The 21,411-nt window shown below is 44.9% G+C and overlaps 1 protein-coding gene across 1 annotated transcript in view; it reads left to right on the top strand.

The window, feature by feature from the left end:
• PAPPA (pappalysin 1) overlaps positions 1 to 21,411 on the top strand; it is an 870,469-nt gene that overhangs the window by 735,267 nt on the left and 113,791 nt on the right. The window contains exons 13-14 of the mRNA XM_086921096.1: positions 10,233 to 10,446; positions 19,375 to 19,543. Of these exons, the coding sequence (XP_086777222.1) occupies positions 10,233 to 10,446; positions 19,375 to 19,543 (383 nt within the window). The remainder of the gene's footprint in view (positions 1 to 10,232; positions 10,447 to 19,374; positions 19,544 to 21,411) is intronic.

Here is a 21,411-nt window from a genome sequence, read left to right as displayed (position 1 = left end):
AAACAAGCACTTTGTACTTATAGTCTATGCTTATGAGAAGCAAGGCTGGCAGTCTCTTTTACTGCCAGCCTTGCTCAGTGTAAGCATGGACTATACATTCAAAGTGCATGTTTATGCACCGATTGCAGATTTTAAAAACAAATGAATAAAAGACATTGTCATTTACAATGCCAATAGCTCAAACTTTAATAATGCGAGACCTATTGCATTGTAAATGCTTGTTTGATAAAGGGACTGTATCGCTCTTAGCAGTACCGGGTTGATGTTCCATTGGACCAGCTTGTTCCACAGAATTGCTTGGTTTACCCCATCGAAAGCCGCCGAGTAATCAATGAAGCATGCGAAGAGGGGAAGGCTTTTGCTTTTCCGAGCGCGTTGTGCCAGGAAAGAAAGAGCGATGATGTTGTCGACTGTGGCAGACCCTGGTCTGAAACCGGTTTGACAAAATGGGAGGATGCCTTCTGCGCTCGTCCAGTCTACGAGGGCCCTCAAGATGGTGCTGGCATAAGCTTTTCCCTCAATATCAAGCAGTGTGATCATGTGGTAGTTGGTAGGTTCAGTTTTTGGGCCTTTTTTGTGGATGGGCTGTAAAAGCGAGCCTCTCCATGAGTCTGGTACGTCCCCCCGGAGCCAGCATTCAGAGTACAAGTGGGTCAGATTAGTGGACCAAAAGTCAATATTTGCCTTGAATAGATGTCCAGGGAGACCATTAGGACCTGAAGCAGCGTTTTGTCTGATGTTTTTAATGATTTTAGAGACAAGCAATTTCCCCGGTGGAGCCATCAGCTCTGTGTATGTGCCTAGATTGTCTCCAACCTTGGGTGTGTCAATTTGCATGTTAGCAGCGCCATCATTAGTATATAGTGCTTTTACATGGGCAGCCCAAGTAGAGGCTTCAAGGGAGTTTTCTCTGTGATTTATGTCTCTGCCCAGGTTGCATATGTACTTCCAAAACTCCTGTGATTTTTCCGGGCTCAGCAGGTCAAAAATTATTAGCCATTGTGCTTCACAATGGGCACGTTTTGCTGCCCAAACCTTCTTTGCGTGGTTTTTTTTGGCTTCTTGTAGTTCGATATTGTTTAAACTTGTCCCAATTTTGCGGAAACGTTTTCGTTTTTTATTTAGATTTTTGGCGCTTATTTTAATTTCAGAGTTATACCCATATGTAGGTGAGGCGCGCCTGTATGATGTAATATTCAAATTCCCGCGAAGAGTCACTGCAAGGGTCTCTATTGTGACACTCCAAGTTTCTATGGCGTCTTTTTTCTGATCGCTTAGTGACCACCCTGTCCAATGATTAGCCCAGCTGTTGAATCTATTGATTGCAGTCTGTTCCCATTTGATCCTTCTGGGCAGCTTTATTAGTTCTTCCCCATCGGCTTCCCCGATGAATTCAAGCTTGTGGTTGTGGTCCGCTGTGAGGTTCAAACTGACAGTTAGGGCAGCGTGATCGCTGTCACTACGCGGTTGGACTGAGAAATTTGACATTAAAAGTTGGAGTTTGCCACTTAGGATTATATAATCGACCGTAGTTTGGTTATTAAATGTGGGAGCTACAATCAGCCCAGGAGTATTCTTTAGAAGGAGTGAGTGCGCCGTCACCAGATTATAGGTTTTTAAAAGGTCGTTCAGGGCCTTGGTAGCCCCTGCCTGGCACCTGCGTGTGGTTGAGACCCCTATGTTATGAGAGTTAAAATCACCAAGAATGATGCATTCAAGGCCCGCAAATTGAAGCATTAGACGCTCGATATGGTGAATCAGCGTGGCCATATTAGAATTGGGCCCGTGAGGGTTATGATAAAGATTAACTAATAAAAATGAAAAGATACTGTTTGCCTTCCGACAGCCTTTCAGGATGCCTGCCTGGAGAGTATCCGGCAGGTTAGATATTTCTGCAAATTCCAGGTTAAGTGAATGTTTAATATAGGTGCATATCCCACTGGCCGGTCTGCTGAAAATGTTGAGCTTTTTAGCGGGTTTTCCATACTCAGCATATCCTCTCAAGCAGAGGGGGTGTATTTTCCAGGTTTCTTGTGTACAGATAATGTCTGCTTCCTTCATAAATGACACCGCAGTTTGTTTAAGAAGCAGCCTCCTGAGTCCAGCAACATTCCAAGACATGATTTTCAGACTCACTGGAGGCCGTTCCTTCTCTGAGGGCTTTAGGTACGTGTTTACCGTGCATCGGTGGAAATGGCCCCAGGCATTAGGGCAATGACCATTAGGTCTTGGAATTTAGAGCAGGCAGCAACCAGGACCAATCTTTGTTCACAGGTCCCAGTGTAGCACATGTGCGTGTACCCTGGATTGGATTCATGGTTATCTTTATTGGGGTTCTGATGGAGTGGCCAGTGTTAATGCCCCCTTTGGACCCCAGAAGGGTAGCCGCCGTTTTTGGGGCGTAGGTGGAATGCGCCTGTGGGCATGAAGGCTCTCCATCTAGATGGGCCATATTTCCCATCAGGGGGTATACCAACTGTGTTTTTAGTATAAGTGGATATTTTTGTAGAAGCTTAGGTTTTATCTTTATGCCCCAACTTTCCAGGAGCTTATGCTGGCTTTTCAAGGCCTCTGCCAAGGCCGAGTTCGTGGAGGTTAACTCCGTTGTTTCATTTTTCTCTTCCGCTTCTGGCGGTAGGAAAGAGACAGTTTCAATGTCCGTAGATTTTATTCCCTCCAGCCCTGGAATGTTCGCACAGAGGGTCAGAAGGTTACTGCGATTGAGGATGTCCCACCTCCCCTGCGAGACATAGTCTGGGTACAGCCCAATTTCCCGGTCTTGAGATTGGTCGTACTTTAAATAACCAGCAGGGAGCGAGGCCTGACCGCGTGTTTGTGCTGACTGTGGGCAACCAGGTAAAAGGGCGCTTGCCTGACCTTTTGCGCTCATGGCTCGTTGAGGGGCCGCCGTGAATGGAATTCTAGGAAGGCAATTGTTAAACAAGGAGTTTACGGTGTTCTTGGTATCTGAGACAGCCCATGGCACTTGAGGCGCACCATGCGTCGTCGGCATTGCTGAGACAGTGACCAACGGATCGTGTGAGCCAGCATTATGTTCAATGGTGCAAGTTTGAATCGCTTCAACGGCGTCTTGGCCTTGTAATTCATTTACTAGGCTTGTGATTGGTGCTGGTGGAACTGACAGGGACGTTACTGGAGGGGCATCCGGCCCTGGAATGGTTGCTGCGTCAGCGAGAAAGAGAACTTCATGCTTTTGTGCCGAGCTTGCTGGTATTGTGGGGATTGCATCTAGTTCTATCATTTCCGGTGTCTCTTTATGTCCATGCGTGTGGATTCCGGGACGTAGCCACACCCTTATAGATTTGTTTTTGTTCGCTTTGTTCAGTTTTTAAAAAATTTTCTTATTTTTCCTCGAAAGGTGTTTTTGGAGTTCTGGGCTGGTCGGTATGGGAATCTGCTGCCGGTCGTAGATTTTTGTTGTGGTCGATGAGACCTATACTAAGTTTGCATTGATCAATAATGGGGGGTTCCACCCTGTCGAATTTGTTTGCCTTGCCGATTTCTATGCTGTCTAGTAGAGGGATTTTCAAGTCTTCTTTTTTAGAAGGATCAGGCGCTGGTGCCTTTGCGTTTGAGACCTTGTTCTTGCCAGCTTCTATTTTAAGATCCTCAATTAGTGTAGTCATAATGTGCGGAAGTTTATCTAGATTTTTCAGGATAGCGCCGCAACTACATGGTTCGGGCTTAAAGTTTGTGCTGCCCTGTGCTCTACGGATCAGAGAGTTCAGATGATCCAATTTCACATCAACCCCAGAGATTAAGTTTGCCACTGTTTGTAAAATATTTATCTGGGCGTCGAGCTTGTCGGCATGCATGATTGCGGCTCCAGTCATGGAAATCAAGGTCTCATTGATCAAAGTTAGATGGTCAACTAGTACTGGGGGGCTGTCCCCCCTTCTGCTCGTTGTGCGAGATGGCGGAGACATTTTGTCTTGGTCCGGAGGACTCCAGCACAACAAGATGGGGGACTGGATGTGCTGGGCCGATGATTCTGTAATGTCTCCTCCTCCTTCAACTGGACATTTGCTGCTACCGGGCGCATCAGGCGAATGCTCTCCGTTTCCTGATGCGCGACGGCGTTGTCCGGTGCGAAGGTCGGCCAATGAGGGCAAGTTTATTTGAAGATTTTTTGACGCTAGAGGGGGCGGGGATCTTGTTCTGTTGTGATCAAACCTCGAAGCAGCCCTGTCAGATGACTCTAACTTGAGCAAATCACCCCCTGAAGCGTGGTTATTATTGGTGATAGGGGAATACCTGGTGCCTGAGCGCAATGGAGCTCGAGCTCGGGTCGTCCTCTGGAGATATGTTAGACAATGTGCAACTCTGTGGCCTGAAAAGTACGGCGGGACTTGTTGCCAAGGGATGCATGAAAGATCTTATATCTCTATTACCCAAGGGCCCAGAGGTGGCACCGGAGAGGGTGGATAAAGTGGGGATTAAATTGGCTCGTTTATGGCACTTCCCCTCTTCCCCTGTTTGCGGCGCTACGGTGTTTGATGAAACTGTCAATGCTGGAGCTCCAGAAAGAGAGCCTGGGAGCATTGGTGTGGTTCCTGTGGCTCCAGATGAATCCAAGAGCGCAGGCCCAGGGTAGAGCTCCCCCACGCCCGAGGGGTAGAAGAGTTTAGCCTTCCGTCTTCTAGCAGATCTGTGAGGGCGGGGCTTTGCCTGTGTCTGGGCCTGCATTAGGGTCGAGTTTCTAGTCCTCATTATTACCCCTGCGATTTCCCGCTGCTTTCCTGCGGTGTAGCGTTGTTCCCTCTAGGAGCGTTGGGGTGATGAAGAGGGGGGCAACGTACCCGCGATCACTCTGTGTCCCTTTAATTCGTAGGCCTCCTATGCTCTGATTCACTTGAGGTTAAAAACTTTTCTCAATAGATGACTAGCCCAGATGGTTGAGTTGATCAGTGTCGGTGTCGGCGTTGTCTCACATCTCACAAGCAGGCACTTTGACTTGAGCCTCCACCTTGCTGAGATTGCAATAATTTTGCCATTCTGTTTCTTGGCTCAAACACCACCTTCCATGAAGTAAGTGTAGATAGGTCTGGTTTGCTCCACCAAGATACCCAGGAGGGCCAAGGAGGCTTGGAGGTTCTTGGGGCATACACATTACAGGCCAATCTGGTCAGAAAAGGTCTCATGCAATCGTATCTCAGCTGGTAGAAGCCTGACTCAGCTTTTCATGTTCCAGAGCTTGGATGTGTGGTAGTGCAGTTCCTGGGTTTGTTATTTCAATTGCTTATGGTATCTCTCTCTTGAGAGTCCGTCTGCCAGCGCATGGAGATGCTGCAGTTCCTTAGAGAGTTGTCCTTTGAGTTAGCAGTAAACGTTCATGCCCTTCACTGAACGAAGCGTGTTCCACACCCAGGTTTATGCATGCTCTAGTTTATGAATGTTTTGCTGTTTTAGTGTCAAAGCATTATGAAATTACAGTCACTGGCTCTGTGATTGGGTGTGGCTTGTGGAAGCCATGCTTGTGGGTGGGGAAGGTTAATGTCCCATCAAGGAGTTAACTCTGTTAGGAGTAGGACTAAAAAGAGGTAGTGATCATTTCCTTCTATCAGCATCTAGTCATTTCAGATCCCAGGGGTGTCCCTAGTGATACAGAGATGTGGTAGAGATTTGCATAGCCTTCCGATGAGCTGTGTTTTCTTTCAATAGCCGGTGGGCCAGTTTGGCCACTTCAATTCTTGTGGGTATTGCTAATAATTGGAAGCACTGGAACAAAAGTTCATACGGTATTTTGCTTCTCAGTACCTCACCGTGACTCCCCTACAGCCTGTGAAAATGTTGATAATTGTCACTCCTGGCTTTGTGCTTTTTTTACTTTTTACTCCCAGCTCCTCTCTAGGCCATAAAGGTCTCCGAACCTTATGACAGTCTGCCTCATGGTGGCGCTGTTTGTTGTTGTGCTCATCTCTAAAAAACACTTGTTTATTACTTCATTAAAGACTAACCGGGCTAATTCTGACCACTCAAGCCATTCTTATAGCTTTGGGGGCCTGGAATATTCTGCAGTGCCACACTTGAAGGAGTGTGTGGTTCGTAGATGTGTTTGTACTGCCACCGGCAGCAATGGGTGGTGCAGGCTTCAGAGGCTTCCTGATGACAGCCCTGGCACTTATGTCTGTTTTATTTACAAATTAAGCACTGGTTCACAGGTAATGTAGCTTTCTTTAAAAGTGTCCCATGACGTCAGGAGCTCACCTGGTGTGGCAGCAGCAGGGCCAGTGGCGTAATAGCCTCCACCGCCCCCACTGTGCATGGGCGACAGCTGAGAGCTCCTGACTGTGTCTGTTGAGTGGGGGCATGGGTTAGCTGGCCCCACACCAGGGGCGCTGATCTCAGGAAGGGTGCAGGAGTAACCTCCAACCTGGCTCTAAGAAACGTGTAGTAAACACTGCTCTGAATTCTGTTTGTTCTCCTTTCTCTTGTCCTCCTCCACCTTCACCCCTCCCATTTCCCAACACACTGACAATTAAAGATGACACCTGGGAGGGGGCGCCGCGTTGTAGGCGACATCTGAGCAAACGATCATTTAAGGGGTTCGTTCACACGCTCAGCCACTGGAGACCCCCTGATTTCTTCTGCCCCCACCCCATTTCCGTAGTAACCGTCTGTCCTGATGAAAAGTCACTAAGCTTTTCTTCATGACTTTGCGCAGATCCGAGCCTCCCGCGACGGTGCCTGCCGGCCGAGTATAGACAGCTTATAGGGACCTGGAGCCCTTCTGTCTGCCAGCTTCTGTGTCCAGGCGGCCGGCCTGTCAAGGCAGTGAGGGACAGCGCCCCGACCCCTGCCCCGACCCTGCTTACAGAGGACCTCAGCTGACATGGGCGTCACACGCCCTTATCGCTGAGCCGCCATGAAAGGAATGGAGGAATGTGGAGCGGAAGATGAAAGAAAGGCCGGACGTCGGAGCTGGGGGGGTGGGGATGAAAAAATCTGTGGTATGTGGGGCTCGGGGAGCCCAGCATTGCCAATCCAAGGGGTACCTGATACCGACCTATCAGAAGGGCCCGTGGGAGGTAAACAAAGACTCAGGGTGACTCCAGGGTCAGCCTGAGGGCGTAGACACTGGAGTAGACTCTAAAATAAAGAGGAGGTCCTTAAAGAGAAGACACAGGTGCGTGTGGGAGCTAACGCGAGATCTGAACGACTTTCAATTCAGTGTTACGGCTTTCAAAAAGGGGGCTGTATAACATTATATTGAGGTAAATCATAGCAGACCATAATTAGTGTGAATCCCACTACATCGTAGAAACCATTTTATTATTTTAACTTTACTTCAGCTACCTAGTGCTAAAATCGTGAATTCTCCTAGTACACGTAGCTTTACTTATCTTGCAGTATAGTGGTCTGTTGATATAGTGGAAGCAACTCAATTGCCATGAGAAATAACGCGTGAAATATAACAGGAAATGAACCAAAGGGACAAGCTCGGGACACACATTGAATTATGTTTGGGTATGCGAGTTTGCAAAGGAGATGATGTTTGAGGCTGATTTGCAGATAAGGAATCTTGGATATTTCGCGGACAAGCAGGGGTATTGATAGGCCAGATGAGATGAGGAAGTCTTTCACGTGCCTTGCCTAACACGTAACTCACCCTCATCTGGTCCACCTAGTCATTGGCATTTCAGGGATAGAGATCTACCCGATATAGCTCAACATTCCCCTACTGGTGGCTTTACAGCGTTGGAAAGTGGTAGAATAAGGTACCAGGTAATAACTTCCTGCGATCACCGGTAAATGTACTAGTGACAAATGGAAATTTGAACTCGCTGTGCATCTCTTAAAAAGTTTATTCTAATTTTCAAACTTATACCGAGTCGTATAATTTGAGAGAAGGGCAAACAAATCTACATACATCTCGTTCTCTTGCCATGTGGTCTTATAGCTTCACGACAAACAGACGTGTACATGGGAAAAATCCCAACCTAGCCCTGCCACTATCAATAAAGGCGATGAGTGCTGCATGATGAGGGGTGTTTGTACAGCACGAGCCTAGCTGTAAAGCTGCATTGTAGAGGGAGGGATCCAAGAGAGAAACAGGTGTAGATTATGGGCTGAGGGTGTCAACGCTATTTGCATATTGTCTGACCTTTTGGAGAGTAGTTCAAAAAGAACAATTGATGGACAGAACGCACAACAATATCAAACTGGTCCCAGGATCCTTGGTTCCGGTGCAGGGAGGACCTGGCTTTGCAGTTCAGGCTGGACTCTTCCCATGAGGCACAGGGTCAAGACTGATTTGCATATGGCGGGGTCTAAACTGGGGTGGCATGGTGAGCAAAAGAACAATGGATTTAACCCCTTCGAGGCTATTGACGAGCTGGGCTCGTCATCGCGCTTACCTGTCCTGCGCGGATGACAAGGCCAGCTCGTCACGTAACGCGGTAATTTCGAATCTGCCGCGCACAGCGGGAAAAGCCGCCGCAGCGATGCGGTTAACCTAGATCTATTGACTGCATTCCTGTCCATCATCTGCGTGTCTTTTGCTTTCGAGACTAGGGCTGCTTCGCTATAGACTAGATATTCTTTAAAGAAGGGGGTCTTCGGTTCCTTGTGGAATTGGAAGAGTGAATGAGCTTGTCCGATCTGCTTCTGATCCTGAAATCTTTGTCAGGGACCAAGGCAGAGATAGCACCGCCGTGATCAGTAGCTTTTTAGAACCCATATTGTGAATAGTAGATGCAATTTTCTGATAGTTTTAATGTGAGTTGCCATGCATTGGAAAATAAATGCTATATCATCTCTCAGAGTTAAAGCCAGGTGTGTGCTAAAGGCATCTGGACTTTATTAATGAACATGTCCTCCTCCCAGGGCGTAGGGTCTGATGTTCAGCAACATCAAAGGTTGGATTATTGGTTTGCAAGCCCCAAGTATGATGTCAGAAGCTCTGAGATTCTGAGTACAAATATTAGCTCTTTGAGATGCTGTTCATAGGGTGGGAAGATCGATGACTATCCTCCTGCTCTGAAAGTGCAGGACCCAGGGTTTTGACTTCAGAAGTTTTACTACAATAAAAAAAAGTTGGCTTCAGATCTAGGTATGCAAGGCTCAGAGGTATTTTCAAAAGCTCATCTGTGCTCACTCAAAGTGCTTCCACCTCTCAGGGTTTAGTTGTCGGGCTGAGGAGTCAAATGCAGAAGCTGCTATTAACCCTCAGGGTTCAGGCTTTGAATGTCCGTAACTCTTCAAATAGCAAGGAAAGTGCCATGAGCTCCGAGGGTTCCACACCTAGGTTGGGTGAACAGTAGTTCTGCTTTAAAGATTAAACATGTGGTTACCTCTTGGGGTACAGTGCCAGAGCTCTGATGTCAGAGCCTTGATGTCAACAAAGACACCATCAGGTCTCCGGCTGCTGTTCTTTGGCATTGCCTTCAGTAGATGTTTTATGATCAGCAGCAGTTATGTCATCTCTCTGGGTTTCTTGGCCTCATTTTTACGGTAGTACCTTTTTCTGTGATCAATAACTGTGAAACCACCTATCATGGTTTCAGTGTCCATGCTCTGATGTCAGTACCTCTTCTGTGGTCAATAGTAGTGCTACCAGCTTTCAGGGCTCACGGTGCAGGCTTTTCCATCAGTAGTTCTCCTGTGGTCAGTTGTGGTGATATCAGCTGCTGATAGTGTTTAGCACCCAGGATTTGATGTTAAGTACAGCTTCGTTATTCATTGACAGTGCTGTCAGCTCCCAGGTTGTCATGGGCTGGGTCTTGATGTCAGTACTTCTTCTGTGATCAAAGACAGTACTGTCGTCTGTCAGGGTGCAGGCAGGGCCATATTGGCCTATAGGGTAGTCTGGCAGTGTCAGAAGGTCTGCTCTAACAGGTTAGTGTGTGGGCTTTTTCATGGGGGTATGTGGGCCTCTTTTATGTTTTGATGGTCCCATTTTTTTCTGTTGATTTCTCTGATATTACATTGCCTGCCACAAGCATAAATACATACAGTCTCTCCTACCTCGGTAAATAAGTATACAGCATGTGTTTTAAAGCTCAAAACTGCTCCGATTTGCAAGTGGGGGCATTTTTTTGTAGATATATTTTTCTTAAATGAGGCCACTTTTATTTTGGTGCCCAGAGTTATTGTATGTCCCAGTCCACTCTGTGTGTATGATGCTGAGGGGGCAGTATCCCTGCTATGCTTTGTTGACGCCTCTGTGCGCTCTCCTTGTGTGACCTGCTGTTCTTGTATCTTCTCTGCAGGTGTCCATATTCTAAGCTGCAGGAACAACCCCATGGTGATCCCTGTTATCCACGACCTGAGCCACCCCTTCTACCACAGCAAGGCCGTGCTGATCTCCTTCACCTCCCCGCTGGTGGCCATCTCCGGGGTGGGCCTCCGCTCCTTCCATAACTTCGACCCCATCACCATGGGCAGCTGTCAGAGGGGCGAGATGTACAGCCGGGCGGAGCAGAGGTGAGCTGTGCAAGTGCTTTCCCTGCTGTTGCGCCACCCACACTGCCAGCTCAAACAGGAGCCGATGGAGTCGTCACTGAGAGGGGCCTGACCTCTGATGACCCCGGATATCCCCAAGTCCCTTTCGGAAATCAAGGAATGTAAAGTGGCACTGTATGCTAGTGTATATTCCCCTGCTGTCACACCCACCACTTTACCCGCCTCTTTACAAGATGCTCCTCTTAAGCAGAATTCCCTCCGCACCAGAGAGGCATTGCAGAGGGAGAGTGAGTGTGTGAGGGGGGTGGGGGGAGTCATGGCGAGGGGAGGGAATACCAGAGAGAGAGAGACCTCAGGAACGACAGAGAAAATGGAGATAGTCTCTGGAGAGAACGAGCAGCGCATGTGAAAGCCAGGAGGAAGAGCTGAGAGAATACAAGCTGGCGGGGGAAGGGAGGAAATGAGAGGTGAGAGAGCAGACAGGCGAGAGAGTGGGGAGAGAATAAACCTGAGCTAAAGAGAAACAGAGAAGGAGCAGTAGGGGGAAGGCAGCAGCAAGAGACTGAGGAAAAGAGGGAATAGGAGTTTGCGAGAGTGAGAGAAAGAAGGAGCGATAGAGGACGTTCGTGTGAATGAAAAGAGGACCTTGAGGGAAAGAGATAAATGAAGGTGGGAGAGATAACGACGAGAAGGGAGGTCGAGACGCGGATTAACACAATATTTAATAGTCTTTGGCTCACTGAGGAGGGCCCAGAGAAGGCGAGGCTTAGAGGTGGGCGAGCTAACAGATTTACAGGGAGAGCTGAGCCAAGGCTGGCTCGGATCTTAGAACCTGTGCACGAGCCGAGCCCTGAAAATGTTTGGTATGTAAATCACACAACAAACATAACATAAAATATGATTAAGCCGCTTCAAAATTGAGTGATGTGTATTTCTCTAACCTGTGAAGCGTTGACAGTAATAAATCACATAGCAATTCACTGAAAATTACTTATTAAAAGTGATAATTTTTAAACATTAACCATTAGTGCACTAAACGGCAAGATCACTGTCATGTAAACACTGCTCGGGACCCAGATTATTATAGAGCAACATTATAGGCTATTAAATCAAGCCCAATAGGTTTTTATACAGTTGGTATTCTGAACTTACCTTTGTGAAAGTGCTTTTATAGGCGTTAATGAAGAAAAGAAGTTTTGTTGAAATAAAATATTTGCCAAAGATCATATAATTTAAGCAGAGAAGCCACGTTTTATCCCGTGTTTTTGGATTCACTGTGTACAAACAGCCAGGAAATCGGTATTTATTTGTCTTTGCTTATGTTAAGGCTTTGCTTTTATCTCTCTGTGCATTTTTATGCAGTTTTTACATAGTGTTAACTGGACCCCTATGATAGTGGAGCGCTTTACATGAGTGTTAGTTAAATTACAAAAGGTCAAATTAATTGCTTCTAGACAGTGGGATTTTAAGTGATTTGTGCAGAAACACATGATGTTAAGCACTGCCGAGACTCCAACCTGGTTGACAGTTCTGGCTGTAATGCCACCCCTAGGATAGAGGAAGGCAGACAGACAGAAGCAACATGCAAGTTCAGCTCGTTATGGGCTCGAGGTTCCAGCAGGACCTCGAGCTAAGCCAGCGCCAGGCTTCAGGCTCAAGCCTGGCTTACAGCGCCTCACCCACCTCTAACTAGGTGGGTTGTTGTTGAGCCATTACTTGTCTTAACACATCATGGAAGACGTGGTAGGAGAGTACCAAGAGAGTAATGAAGGTCTCATAATTAGAACAGTAATAATATCTAGTTACTTATATAGCGCTTCACACCACATTTCTGCAGTTTATAAGCACTATATTTAACAGGTCTTTCTATTGCCCAATTTAGAGATGGTCAGGTGGAGCTGGTTTTTATCTGACCTGCAGATTACCGCATTTCTCAGCAGCAGATGTTTAACTCACTGACACAACTGGCAGATTTACTAAGCTTTCACAAAGCACAGCAACCAGAGATTCTGTGGTACTTAAAAGAGAAAGAGCAGAACAGCACCTTACCTACTAAGATATGCATAGTTTCTCTCTCTCCTGGCGCTGGCACACTTTATCTTGCCTTGCACCAACACACATATCCTTCAACCGGTAGTGTAAGACCATGCGTGATGTCAAGCATAGGTTTGATACTGGAAGGGTACAATTCCAGTACAAAATAGTATGCTTAAACATAGTTAACAAGTTTTCTAACATTGTGTACTGTACTTTGCAAAACATATACAAACGTAGAAAATGTTTCAGAACAGAACATGAATATGTCCAGTTTTGTGTCGTAATGTATGCTGTTGTAAGGTGGTGCAGTGTATGACTGGGCGTTCGAGACCAAGTGAGTTGGGAAGGGAGCATGTATTGTATTGCACACTCTTGTATACACTACCTCCTGCAGGGACGCCTGCTGATTCTCCTCTTGACACTCTTCTGCAGGAGTAAATGAACAAGCGAGTTTTCATCGTAGCACATAATGCTAACTGAAATAGTTTCAAGGCGCCTATACCATTACTTTATGGTGTGGAAGTAATGCAAGTGAACAGAATCTGAAAGAAGCACAGCCTTTCCTCCAAAACAGCACGTGCCCATGCTTCCGACCAGCTCACAAAACATTTGCTTCGATGGGACCTGCAGACCGTAGATCACAGATCGGTCTCCGTCAGTCCTTGGCTTCTCGGTTGAGACTGGCCAACAACAAAGTTTTGATGAAAGTCAGTCGGTTTTTCCTGGAATCTGTACTGAAACAAACAGCTCATTTAATTTGTGGCACAGTGGACCAACAAATGATGCAAACTTTTGCATATGTGGGACTACTTCAAGTTAACAATCAGGGAAGGTCACTTTAACACTTCTCCAGTCTTGTCAGCCCTGTTCCCCGGTCTGTACAGCTTTCCCTTGGGTGCCCTTTACTCCTGCAGACCTTCTTTCTTGATTTTACTGCTGAATATAAATGGAAATATTAAGCAACATTAAAATGTAAAGATGCAGCCATTTTATTTGTGTCGCAGTAAGCTTACCTCCTAGTGAGGCAGCTCTTCTTGCCACCTTTGAGCTGTGTTTGGGTTGAATAGAGCAGAGGATAAGTTTTATTGCACATCATTGAGACGGTCTTTGACTTGGACTTCTCCGTTTTTAATGATGCGGCTGAACTCTATTTTGGTGGTGTTTCATTTCTGTGAGACACATGTCATTCATGGTTGATGGATGATAGGCAAAATCTCCTAGGAGCTGTGCCTTTGTGAGTTGCGACTTTTAGATACAGTTGCGTATCATCGGCATACTGGTTAACCATGAGCCGATAGTGGGCAAGGAGAACTTGGAGAAGTCCTGGTACAGGCTGAAGAAGAGGAGGAAGGAGATGGTTCCTGGCAGGACTCCACAGGGAACTGGAAACACGTAGGAGCTTGGTGTGTGCATATAAAAGGACATTTGTTGATCGGGTAGATAGGATGCAAACCATTGGAGTACTGTTCCAGTGAATTCTGGAGTTTCAAAAGGATGTTGATCAGGTTTTGAGGGTTTCAGATGTTGGAAAAATTGTGAAATTCCTGACTTTTACATTTCGGGAAATATGCAAAATTTCTTAACATTTTGAATTACTCATTTTTGCATAACTTTTTTTTTTAAGTGAGCGAATGGCTTTTGTAAAAAAAAAGAAAAGTCTTCTGCTGGTGCCTTGTGCGTCTTTTTTATGCCACATGCATGAAAAATAAATCACAAAAGATACTGGCAAACCACATTGCACCCAGAAAGCGTAATTGCAAATAATTGCATGACAGTTTTAATGAATTTTGTAACATTTTGTGAAAAGAAATTACATAATAATTTCAGACATTCCTGGTGTTGGTATCAATGTTAAACATTACTGGGGGCTAGACTAAGGTGAAGTTCAGTGGTCACCTATATCTGAAATGTGGAAAACATAATCTATAACTAGAGTTCGTCAGTTTCTTTGTTCTGACGTGAGGCCGGAAGCAGCATTACATCTAATGTCAGTGCTCTCATGCTCTTACAGTTGGTGTAGTGTGTGTTTTTACGAGTCCTCAACCATGTCTTTTGGAATAGTTCCTGTTCACACTTCAAAGATAAACTGCATTTTAATAGTAAATTTAAAAGCGCCAAGACTCAGCAGTTGGGGCGGAGAAATCAGCACATAAAAAGATAAGCCTGGCTGAAAAATCATAAACTTGCACAAACATGTAAGTTTATCCTCGACATTAGGCACTATATGTTTAACAGCCATTATGTTCACCTGCAGTGTACTTTCTCAGTGTACCCTTTATCATCTGTTGGAGTAGTCCCTTATTGACTTTGTCAGTTTTACTTTTTCACGTGTCCAGTTCTCTATTTGATAGAGTAGGCTCTGTTTTCTACTTTACACAACACTATGTGATGGTTCCCAGTCCTCGTTTCCTGAGTGCTGTCCCTTTGGGTAGTACCTGTTCTAGCTGTCCCATAATCCGAGATTTAGACAGTCTCACTTTTTCTGTAAAGCGGTCTTGGATTATTTCTTGTTATCTGTCTTGAACACTGTTTGCCTCTGTTTTTGTCGGTGATGAGCTCTGTCTGTTTATAGAATCTCAATTCTCGTCCGCAATGAGTTGTTGGGTTAGTATACGTTTGGATACATAATGTGCTCTCTCGATTGGTGTAGACTGTTCTCATTTGTAATTCTTTCTGGATTGTTAGTACATGTTCTCAACTGTAATGAGCTCTGTCTGTTTGTCTCTGTAGTTTTCATTTCGACCTGAATTGAGGTGTGTGTATGCTCGCATCTCTTCTGAGGTCCTCCTGTTAGATTAGTTCCTTGTTCTCAGATGTTTGTACGAATATTAGCTCTGAATCCCAAAGCTTTGTTGCACGTACAAGTTTGACTTGCACATGCAGCCATCATTTTTGTGGCGTTTAGATTTTAGTAGGAGCATAATCACGTGCAGGGATGGTGGACGTGTAGTGGTCATTAGAAGGTGGGATGCCTTTGAATGTTCTCCAAAAACATACAATTTTAGGTATTCACAAACTTCTCTCCTACCCACTGCTATTATGGAAAAGATACTAAAATATACTCCTGTTCAGAGAAGGAGTAAATCCTTATCCCAGTTGGGAAGGGAACACCCCCCAAACTGGTGTACGTACAGGGAAACTTTCACAAGAAAAAAGTGAATTAAGAAAAGTTTCTCTTGGAAGCCTATGACTGCCAGAGGTTTCAACTGTAAAGTGGAAACCTTTCTGAATTTCAAATAGTCATACATCTGAACCTTGTGAGGGCGAAGTACAGATTTATGATTTTTTTGAGAATCCGACCCGCATTGTATTTTTCCTTTCCTTACTTTTTAGACTTTCACCAGATCCTCGTCTAAGGTGCGAGCCATTGAGTTAGCTGGACAGTGGTATTCAAGAGGCCTGTTGCTCCAGTAATCATGCCACCTCTCTCTTTTGAGCTTATTCACAGGGAGGTTCCATTGGGTTCCATTTTATTTACACAGGCCCCCTTCCCCTGCCTATCAGCTCCTCTTTTCAGTTCTGCCAGCTGATTGGTCACAAGTTTTTCATTAGCTATGACCTCTGAGTTGCTCTTAGTATTTTTGTCATTATGAGGCCGTTGTTTTGGGGTGTCTGTCACCCAGCAGATTAGGAAGCAGATGTACACAGCTAAGGCTGGATCCTAATAAGATACAAATCATTCCATAGGTTTAGACTCTACCAGAAGAACACACCATTAAAGCACAGGTGTGAGTAGGTGTTTTGCCCATTATAGAGTATTGTAAAGACACTGAAGCAGTTATGTCCATCCAATATGGGTTTTATGCTGAGCCATGCTTTTCAGTTAGATATAATTTGTCAGCAGTATAGCACTATTTTTCCTAGGTTGCAAAAAACCCAGTGTTAAGACCATCCTTTCTATAACTATAACCTAGTGTTAGTCTGTGGTACTCTAACTGGACTCAGCCTGTCTGTTAAAGCCAGAGAACGTTGTATGTCACAATATCATACAACGAAATATCGCTTGACATAAACATAGTGTACTGTATATTTTTTATAAAAGTTGTATTGTAGCATTAATAAAGCACTTAGTATTCCTATGCGTTCAGTGGAGTGCTTTCCCACACAGGTAGCAAGTTACACTATGCATGGTGTTTGGTTTGTCGGCTCATTGGGTGTACCTTTTCTGTAAACTCTAATGGGGCATATTTTTGTAGATAGTAGTCAAGGCATTTTTGAGGCCCTCAAAACGAAAAAACCTTTTATCTGCACAGAAATGACAAGTGAGTAGGAGTGTGGACAAGTGGCAGGATGGACTGGTTGAAGGTCAAACACCCACATTATTCTCTATGGAGGGACCAGTGATAACCAACATAATAGAGGGCAACGCCACTGTGAACAGAGGACTAATGCAAGATGAAGAAGGAACACATCACTCCTTGTGAAAACCTATGGTGTTAGGATAAACATGATTTTAGGAAAGCAACAAGCAAAGCAAGGTTAAAGACAATAGAAACACTAATGCCGGTGTCCCACACACATCGTATTGGTTGAAGGCTAAAACTACAGGCCCCTGATGCCTCCATAACAGCAGCCTCAACTGGTCAAACCAACCATAATACCGGGGCTTGCTGGGTGTGTAAATTCTGTATGCTGAGTTGTACAAACAGCAAGTAACATATTATCTTACCTTTAGCTTAGCAATCGCTCTGGCACCAAATAGACACACACACTGCAGTCAGTCCTTATATTATGCAAAGCCTGCAGAGGTTTCTGTCCTTTTTTGCTGTCTGTTCGGGTCTTTGCTGTGCTGCAATAAGAAGAGACAGTGTTAGCATACACCACGGGGCACTCCGAGAGTAAGATAAGAGCCACCTCTCATGGCTGCAGAGTGCAGGGGATCAAGGTTAAGCAAAGGCCACAGGAAACCAGAGATTGAGTGTGCTCACCACAGAGCTTAACCACAGCCCTGTTCCTGGAAATGCAATCCAAGTATTAGAAACCTGGAGGTAGAAAAAAGTGTACGTCCATCTGCAACGATATTGCTGCACTTCCCCAGAATTAGTGGATTTAGAATGTTCAAAATGCTTCACTGTAACTGCTTATTATCACATTACGGTATGCCAGGGGCTTCCAAGGAAAGTAAGCATACCAACATTTCATTATAGCTCCTCCATATATGTAATGTAATGTAATGTAATGATGTCTTGTAAAGCGCATGAATCCCACATGGGGTATCTCTGCGCTGTAGACCGCTGGGGAACCCATCCTGGCTTTCCCTGTGAGATGATGCGTATGTGGGGGGCCGTTGTGGAGATGAGGCAAGCTAATGCCCAGAGTTGCCGAGTGTGATCCCTGGTTAGAGTAGGCACCGAGGCGAGAATTATTGAGTCCGCTGACCATGGTCCACGACCCTGCCGCGTCGGGAATTGAACCCTGGTTCCGGGCCGTTCTCTGCTTCCAGGTCTGCCGCCTCTAACCAGTGAGCCACACCACTCCACATATATATGGGGTCCATTTAAATTAATTGTATACAAATGTATCCTGACATTCCTGCCTTTGTATTGGCCTTTAGGGCCCACAATGGGTCTTCGTGGTATGTATAAAAGGGCCTATCTGTTACGTTACATGGCACTGCAAGATTTGAAGAGAATGTCCCAAATGAATAGGTATGTGGCACTATTTGCTAATAGGTAAATTGTATTGTTGCGGTACGCTGGCCGGTTAGTGAGTAAAGATAAAAATATTAGAATATACATTTTTTAAAGAAGTCCTTGTTTGTTAATTAACTGTACTTCTGTAGATGTGAGCTCTGGAGTGAAAGGGTTAGACAAGACAACCAGCCACCCTTCCACTTCCCTGTTCAATCTCAGAATGAGCAGCCTCCAGGGGAATCAACGATGATCTAACTTGTTTGAAAGTATTTCTGAAACTTTCTAATCAAAATCAGGGACTATTGTCAAATCTCTGGTGTATAAGCAGAGAATAAATGTCCAGGATATTGTAGGTTCTTGGATTGCAGCTGAGAAAATAGCCCATTGAGTTGTACTGTCGCCAACAAATCATGCAGCAATTCACAGATCCCAGTAAGCACAACTCAACCTTCCATATTTCCAAGATCAATACATAAAGTGCAATTAAATTGGGTTTAAATTGAGTAAGATCTGTTATTTACATACACAAAGCAGATATGTGGCATGGAACGCTATACAAAACACATTTTTATTTACTTTTATATGTGTCTTCTAATCACATTTGTTTACCACGATTCCTCACCATAAATCTAAAGTGAGGAGACAAATTGAGGCATTGATCATCAATGTAATTGTGAGTAGGCCGGCTAGTCATTCAGTACATAGACATGACTTTTTTGCAGTGTGCCCTTTCCAAATGCTCTCAAAGTAATCAATGAATCCACTCTGATGTGAAAGCCACCTGAGCTCATGGGAACAATCCTTCTCTGGCATATAAAGAAGAATTCCAACTGTTTCATTGTTACGTTTGAGAGGAACTGCATGGCTCAGCACTATGTGGATTCCACAACATTTACAAATCGAGCCGCCCCACCTGAGCGTCCATTTCCGGAATGATTTTTCAATCATCTCTTAGCTTTTGACATAAGTGGTTTCCTTAATTCTCCTGGTAACTTACTCACCACAGGTTTAAAAGAGGTGAAGTTAGAGACAGAGGATATTGAAGTATGGGGGAGCACATAGGGAGAGCTGTATACAGAACCCATACTAGAGAGAGGAGATCTTCAGCAGATGAAGGGCTCCGATACTGCCTCTACAGCGATCCCACCAGAAACATGGCTGTGAAGGAAGGGAAGACATTTCCTGTTCCTCGAGCCTCGGCAACCCCTGTTTTTACTAAAACTCAGCACATGCAACACTAATGTTTCACACTAAAAGTTATGTCTTTTGATTTCCTCAGCTGCGTTCAGTATTCGTGTGAAGCAACAGAGTGCCAGGAACTGCAGATCGAGAATGCTGTCATGAACCTAAATAGCAGCGGGCGCATTAATGGAGGCCAGTGTGTCATCACATGCAAGCTGGGATACGTTCTGCAGATACACCGAGACGATGATCTCATCAAAAGCCAGGTACGTTAGGCAAAGGCATCATCAACCCAGAACACTTTGCATGCATGGCCAAAATCTGTATATTGTCTTATCCTGTATTTAGACTATGACCCTCATTTGAAGTGGCGCACTCATATTGGAGCAGGAACAAACAGGTGTTTGTGCCCAAATTGGAATTAAGAGTTGTACAGAATTTATGACATGTCCAACAAGTCACCATTGGACTTTTGACGTTGGCAAAATCTGCTCAGAAGGAGAAAAAAACCTGCAGTTGAACAAACTGGAAAAGTAAAGGTATCCCTCAGTTTTATTTATTTATTTATTTTATCAACTTATATGGCGCAACAGCTACCCAAAAAGGGTTTCCCGGCGCCTAACACACAGCCTGGTAGAAAGTGTAGACAGCATAAGTGATCAGATTACTGGTTAAACAACCAGGTTTTTATCTCCTTTCGAAACCTCAGAGGGTTTTGCTCTTTGCGTATTTGAATTGGGAGTGTATTCCAAATGACGGGACCCAGGTAGGCAAAAGATTTGCCTCCCATCCTGGCCAGCTTAAATCTGGGGACACAGAATTTTTCAGCTGCTTTTGATCGTAAATTCCTATTAGGGATGTAAGGGGAAGCTAGTGCCTGCAAACATTTAGGAGCTGTACCTGCTTTGATTTTAAACATGTAGTTTAGTGCTTTAAACCTAATGCGATTCTCCACCCTCAACCAGTGCAGTTCACGCAGGTAAGGGGACACGCTGCTGTTTTTAGGTATGCCACAAAGAAGACGAGCGGCCGCATTTTGTACAAGCTGCAGTCTTTTTGTGACTGCTTTATTTGCACCTAGATACAGGATGTTCCCGTAGTCAAGCCGAAATGTAATTAAGGCGTTGACCACCGTTTTCTGCATAGGGCTAGGCAGCATCCACAGGATCTTTCTGAGCCATCTCAAGATGGTAAAGAAGATGCTCACTACTTTGTTGACTTGCTGTTTTATGGACAGGGAATTGTCCAGGATTATCCCCAGATTTCTAGCCTGCGGCACTGGTGTCGGGAGATTTCCCATCTGGGCAGGCCAATGTAATGAGTTCTAAAGCTCTGGTTGCCTGCCCAGAAGGAGAATCTCCGTCTTATCTCCATTTAATTTCAACTGGTTAGTTGACATCCAGTTAAAAATGGATAGCAGGCCAGCTTTAAGGAGAGATGGAGAAGATGTTTGGGGTTCAGATAGTGAGAACACAATCTGAGAATCGTCGGCATACGACATGAAGGTTAGACCCGCTTTTTCCACTAGATCCGCTAGGGGTCTAAGATATAAATTGAAAAAAAGCGGGCTAAGGATGGAGCAGGAAAACTAATAAGAGGACAGGAATAGAGCATTAGGTAAATAATAATAGGACAGGAAAAGAGCATTAGGTAAAGACTGGTAGTATGCCAGAATTTCATCTACAGATATAGCGTCTGACATTAATAAGTTAATCTCATTTTCATCTACAAAAATATGGTTGCATAGGGTGTATGTATCTATTATTAACTCCAGCAGGCGGATATTTATATAGACAATACATAGGACACATGTATATGTCAGACCTTACTATGACAATGATATTCTGGTACTGCGCCAGGCCTTTGATGTTGCATTGTCAAGAATTAGTAGAACGAAAATATTTATACAAGTAGTATATAGCATTTGAATTCTCGTCAAAGAACAATTCAGTTGAATCGTTTCCTGTTGCACAGTCACACTCTAAAAACATACCATGCTTGCACCCGGCATGGCCTGTGTTCCACTTGGTGCCCAAATTGTGGAACACGCTCCCGCCTGAACTTTCTAGCCAACCCTCACTGGTGATTTTTCGTAAACTTTTGAAGACATGGCTCTTTTCCCTGGCTTATTAAT

The sequence above is a fragment of the Lissotriton vulgaris genome, chromosome 5 (assembly GCF_964263255.1).
Source record: "Lissotriton vulgaris chromosome 5, aLisVul1.2, whole genome shotgun sequence".
NCBI classification, from domain to species: Eukaryota; Metazoa; Chordata; class Amphibia; order Caudata; family Salamandridae; genus Lissotriton; species Lissotriton vulgaris.
The sequence above is the reverse complement of the archived record's forward strand: the minus strand, read 5'-3'. Positions and strand labels throughout refer to the sequence as shown.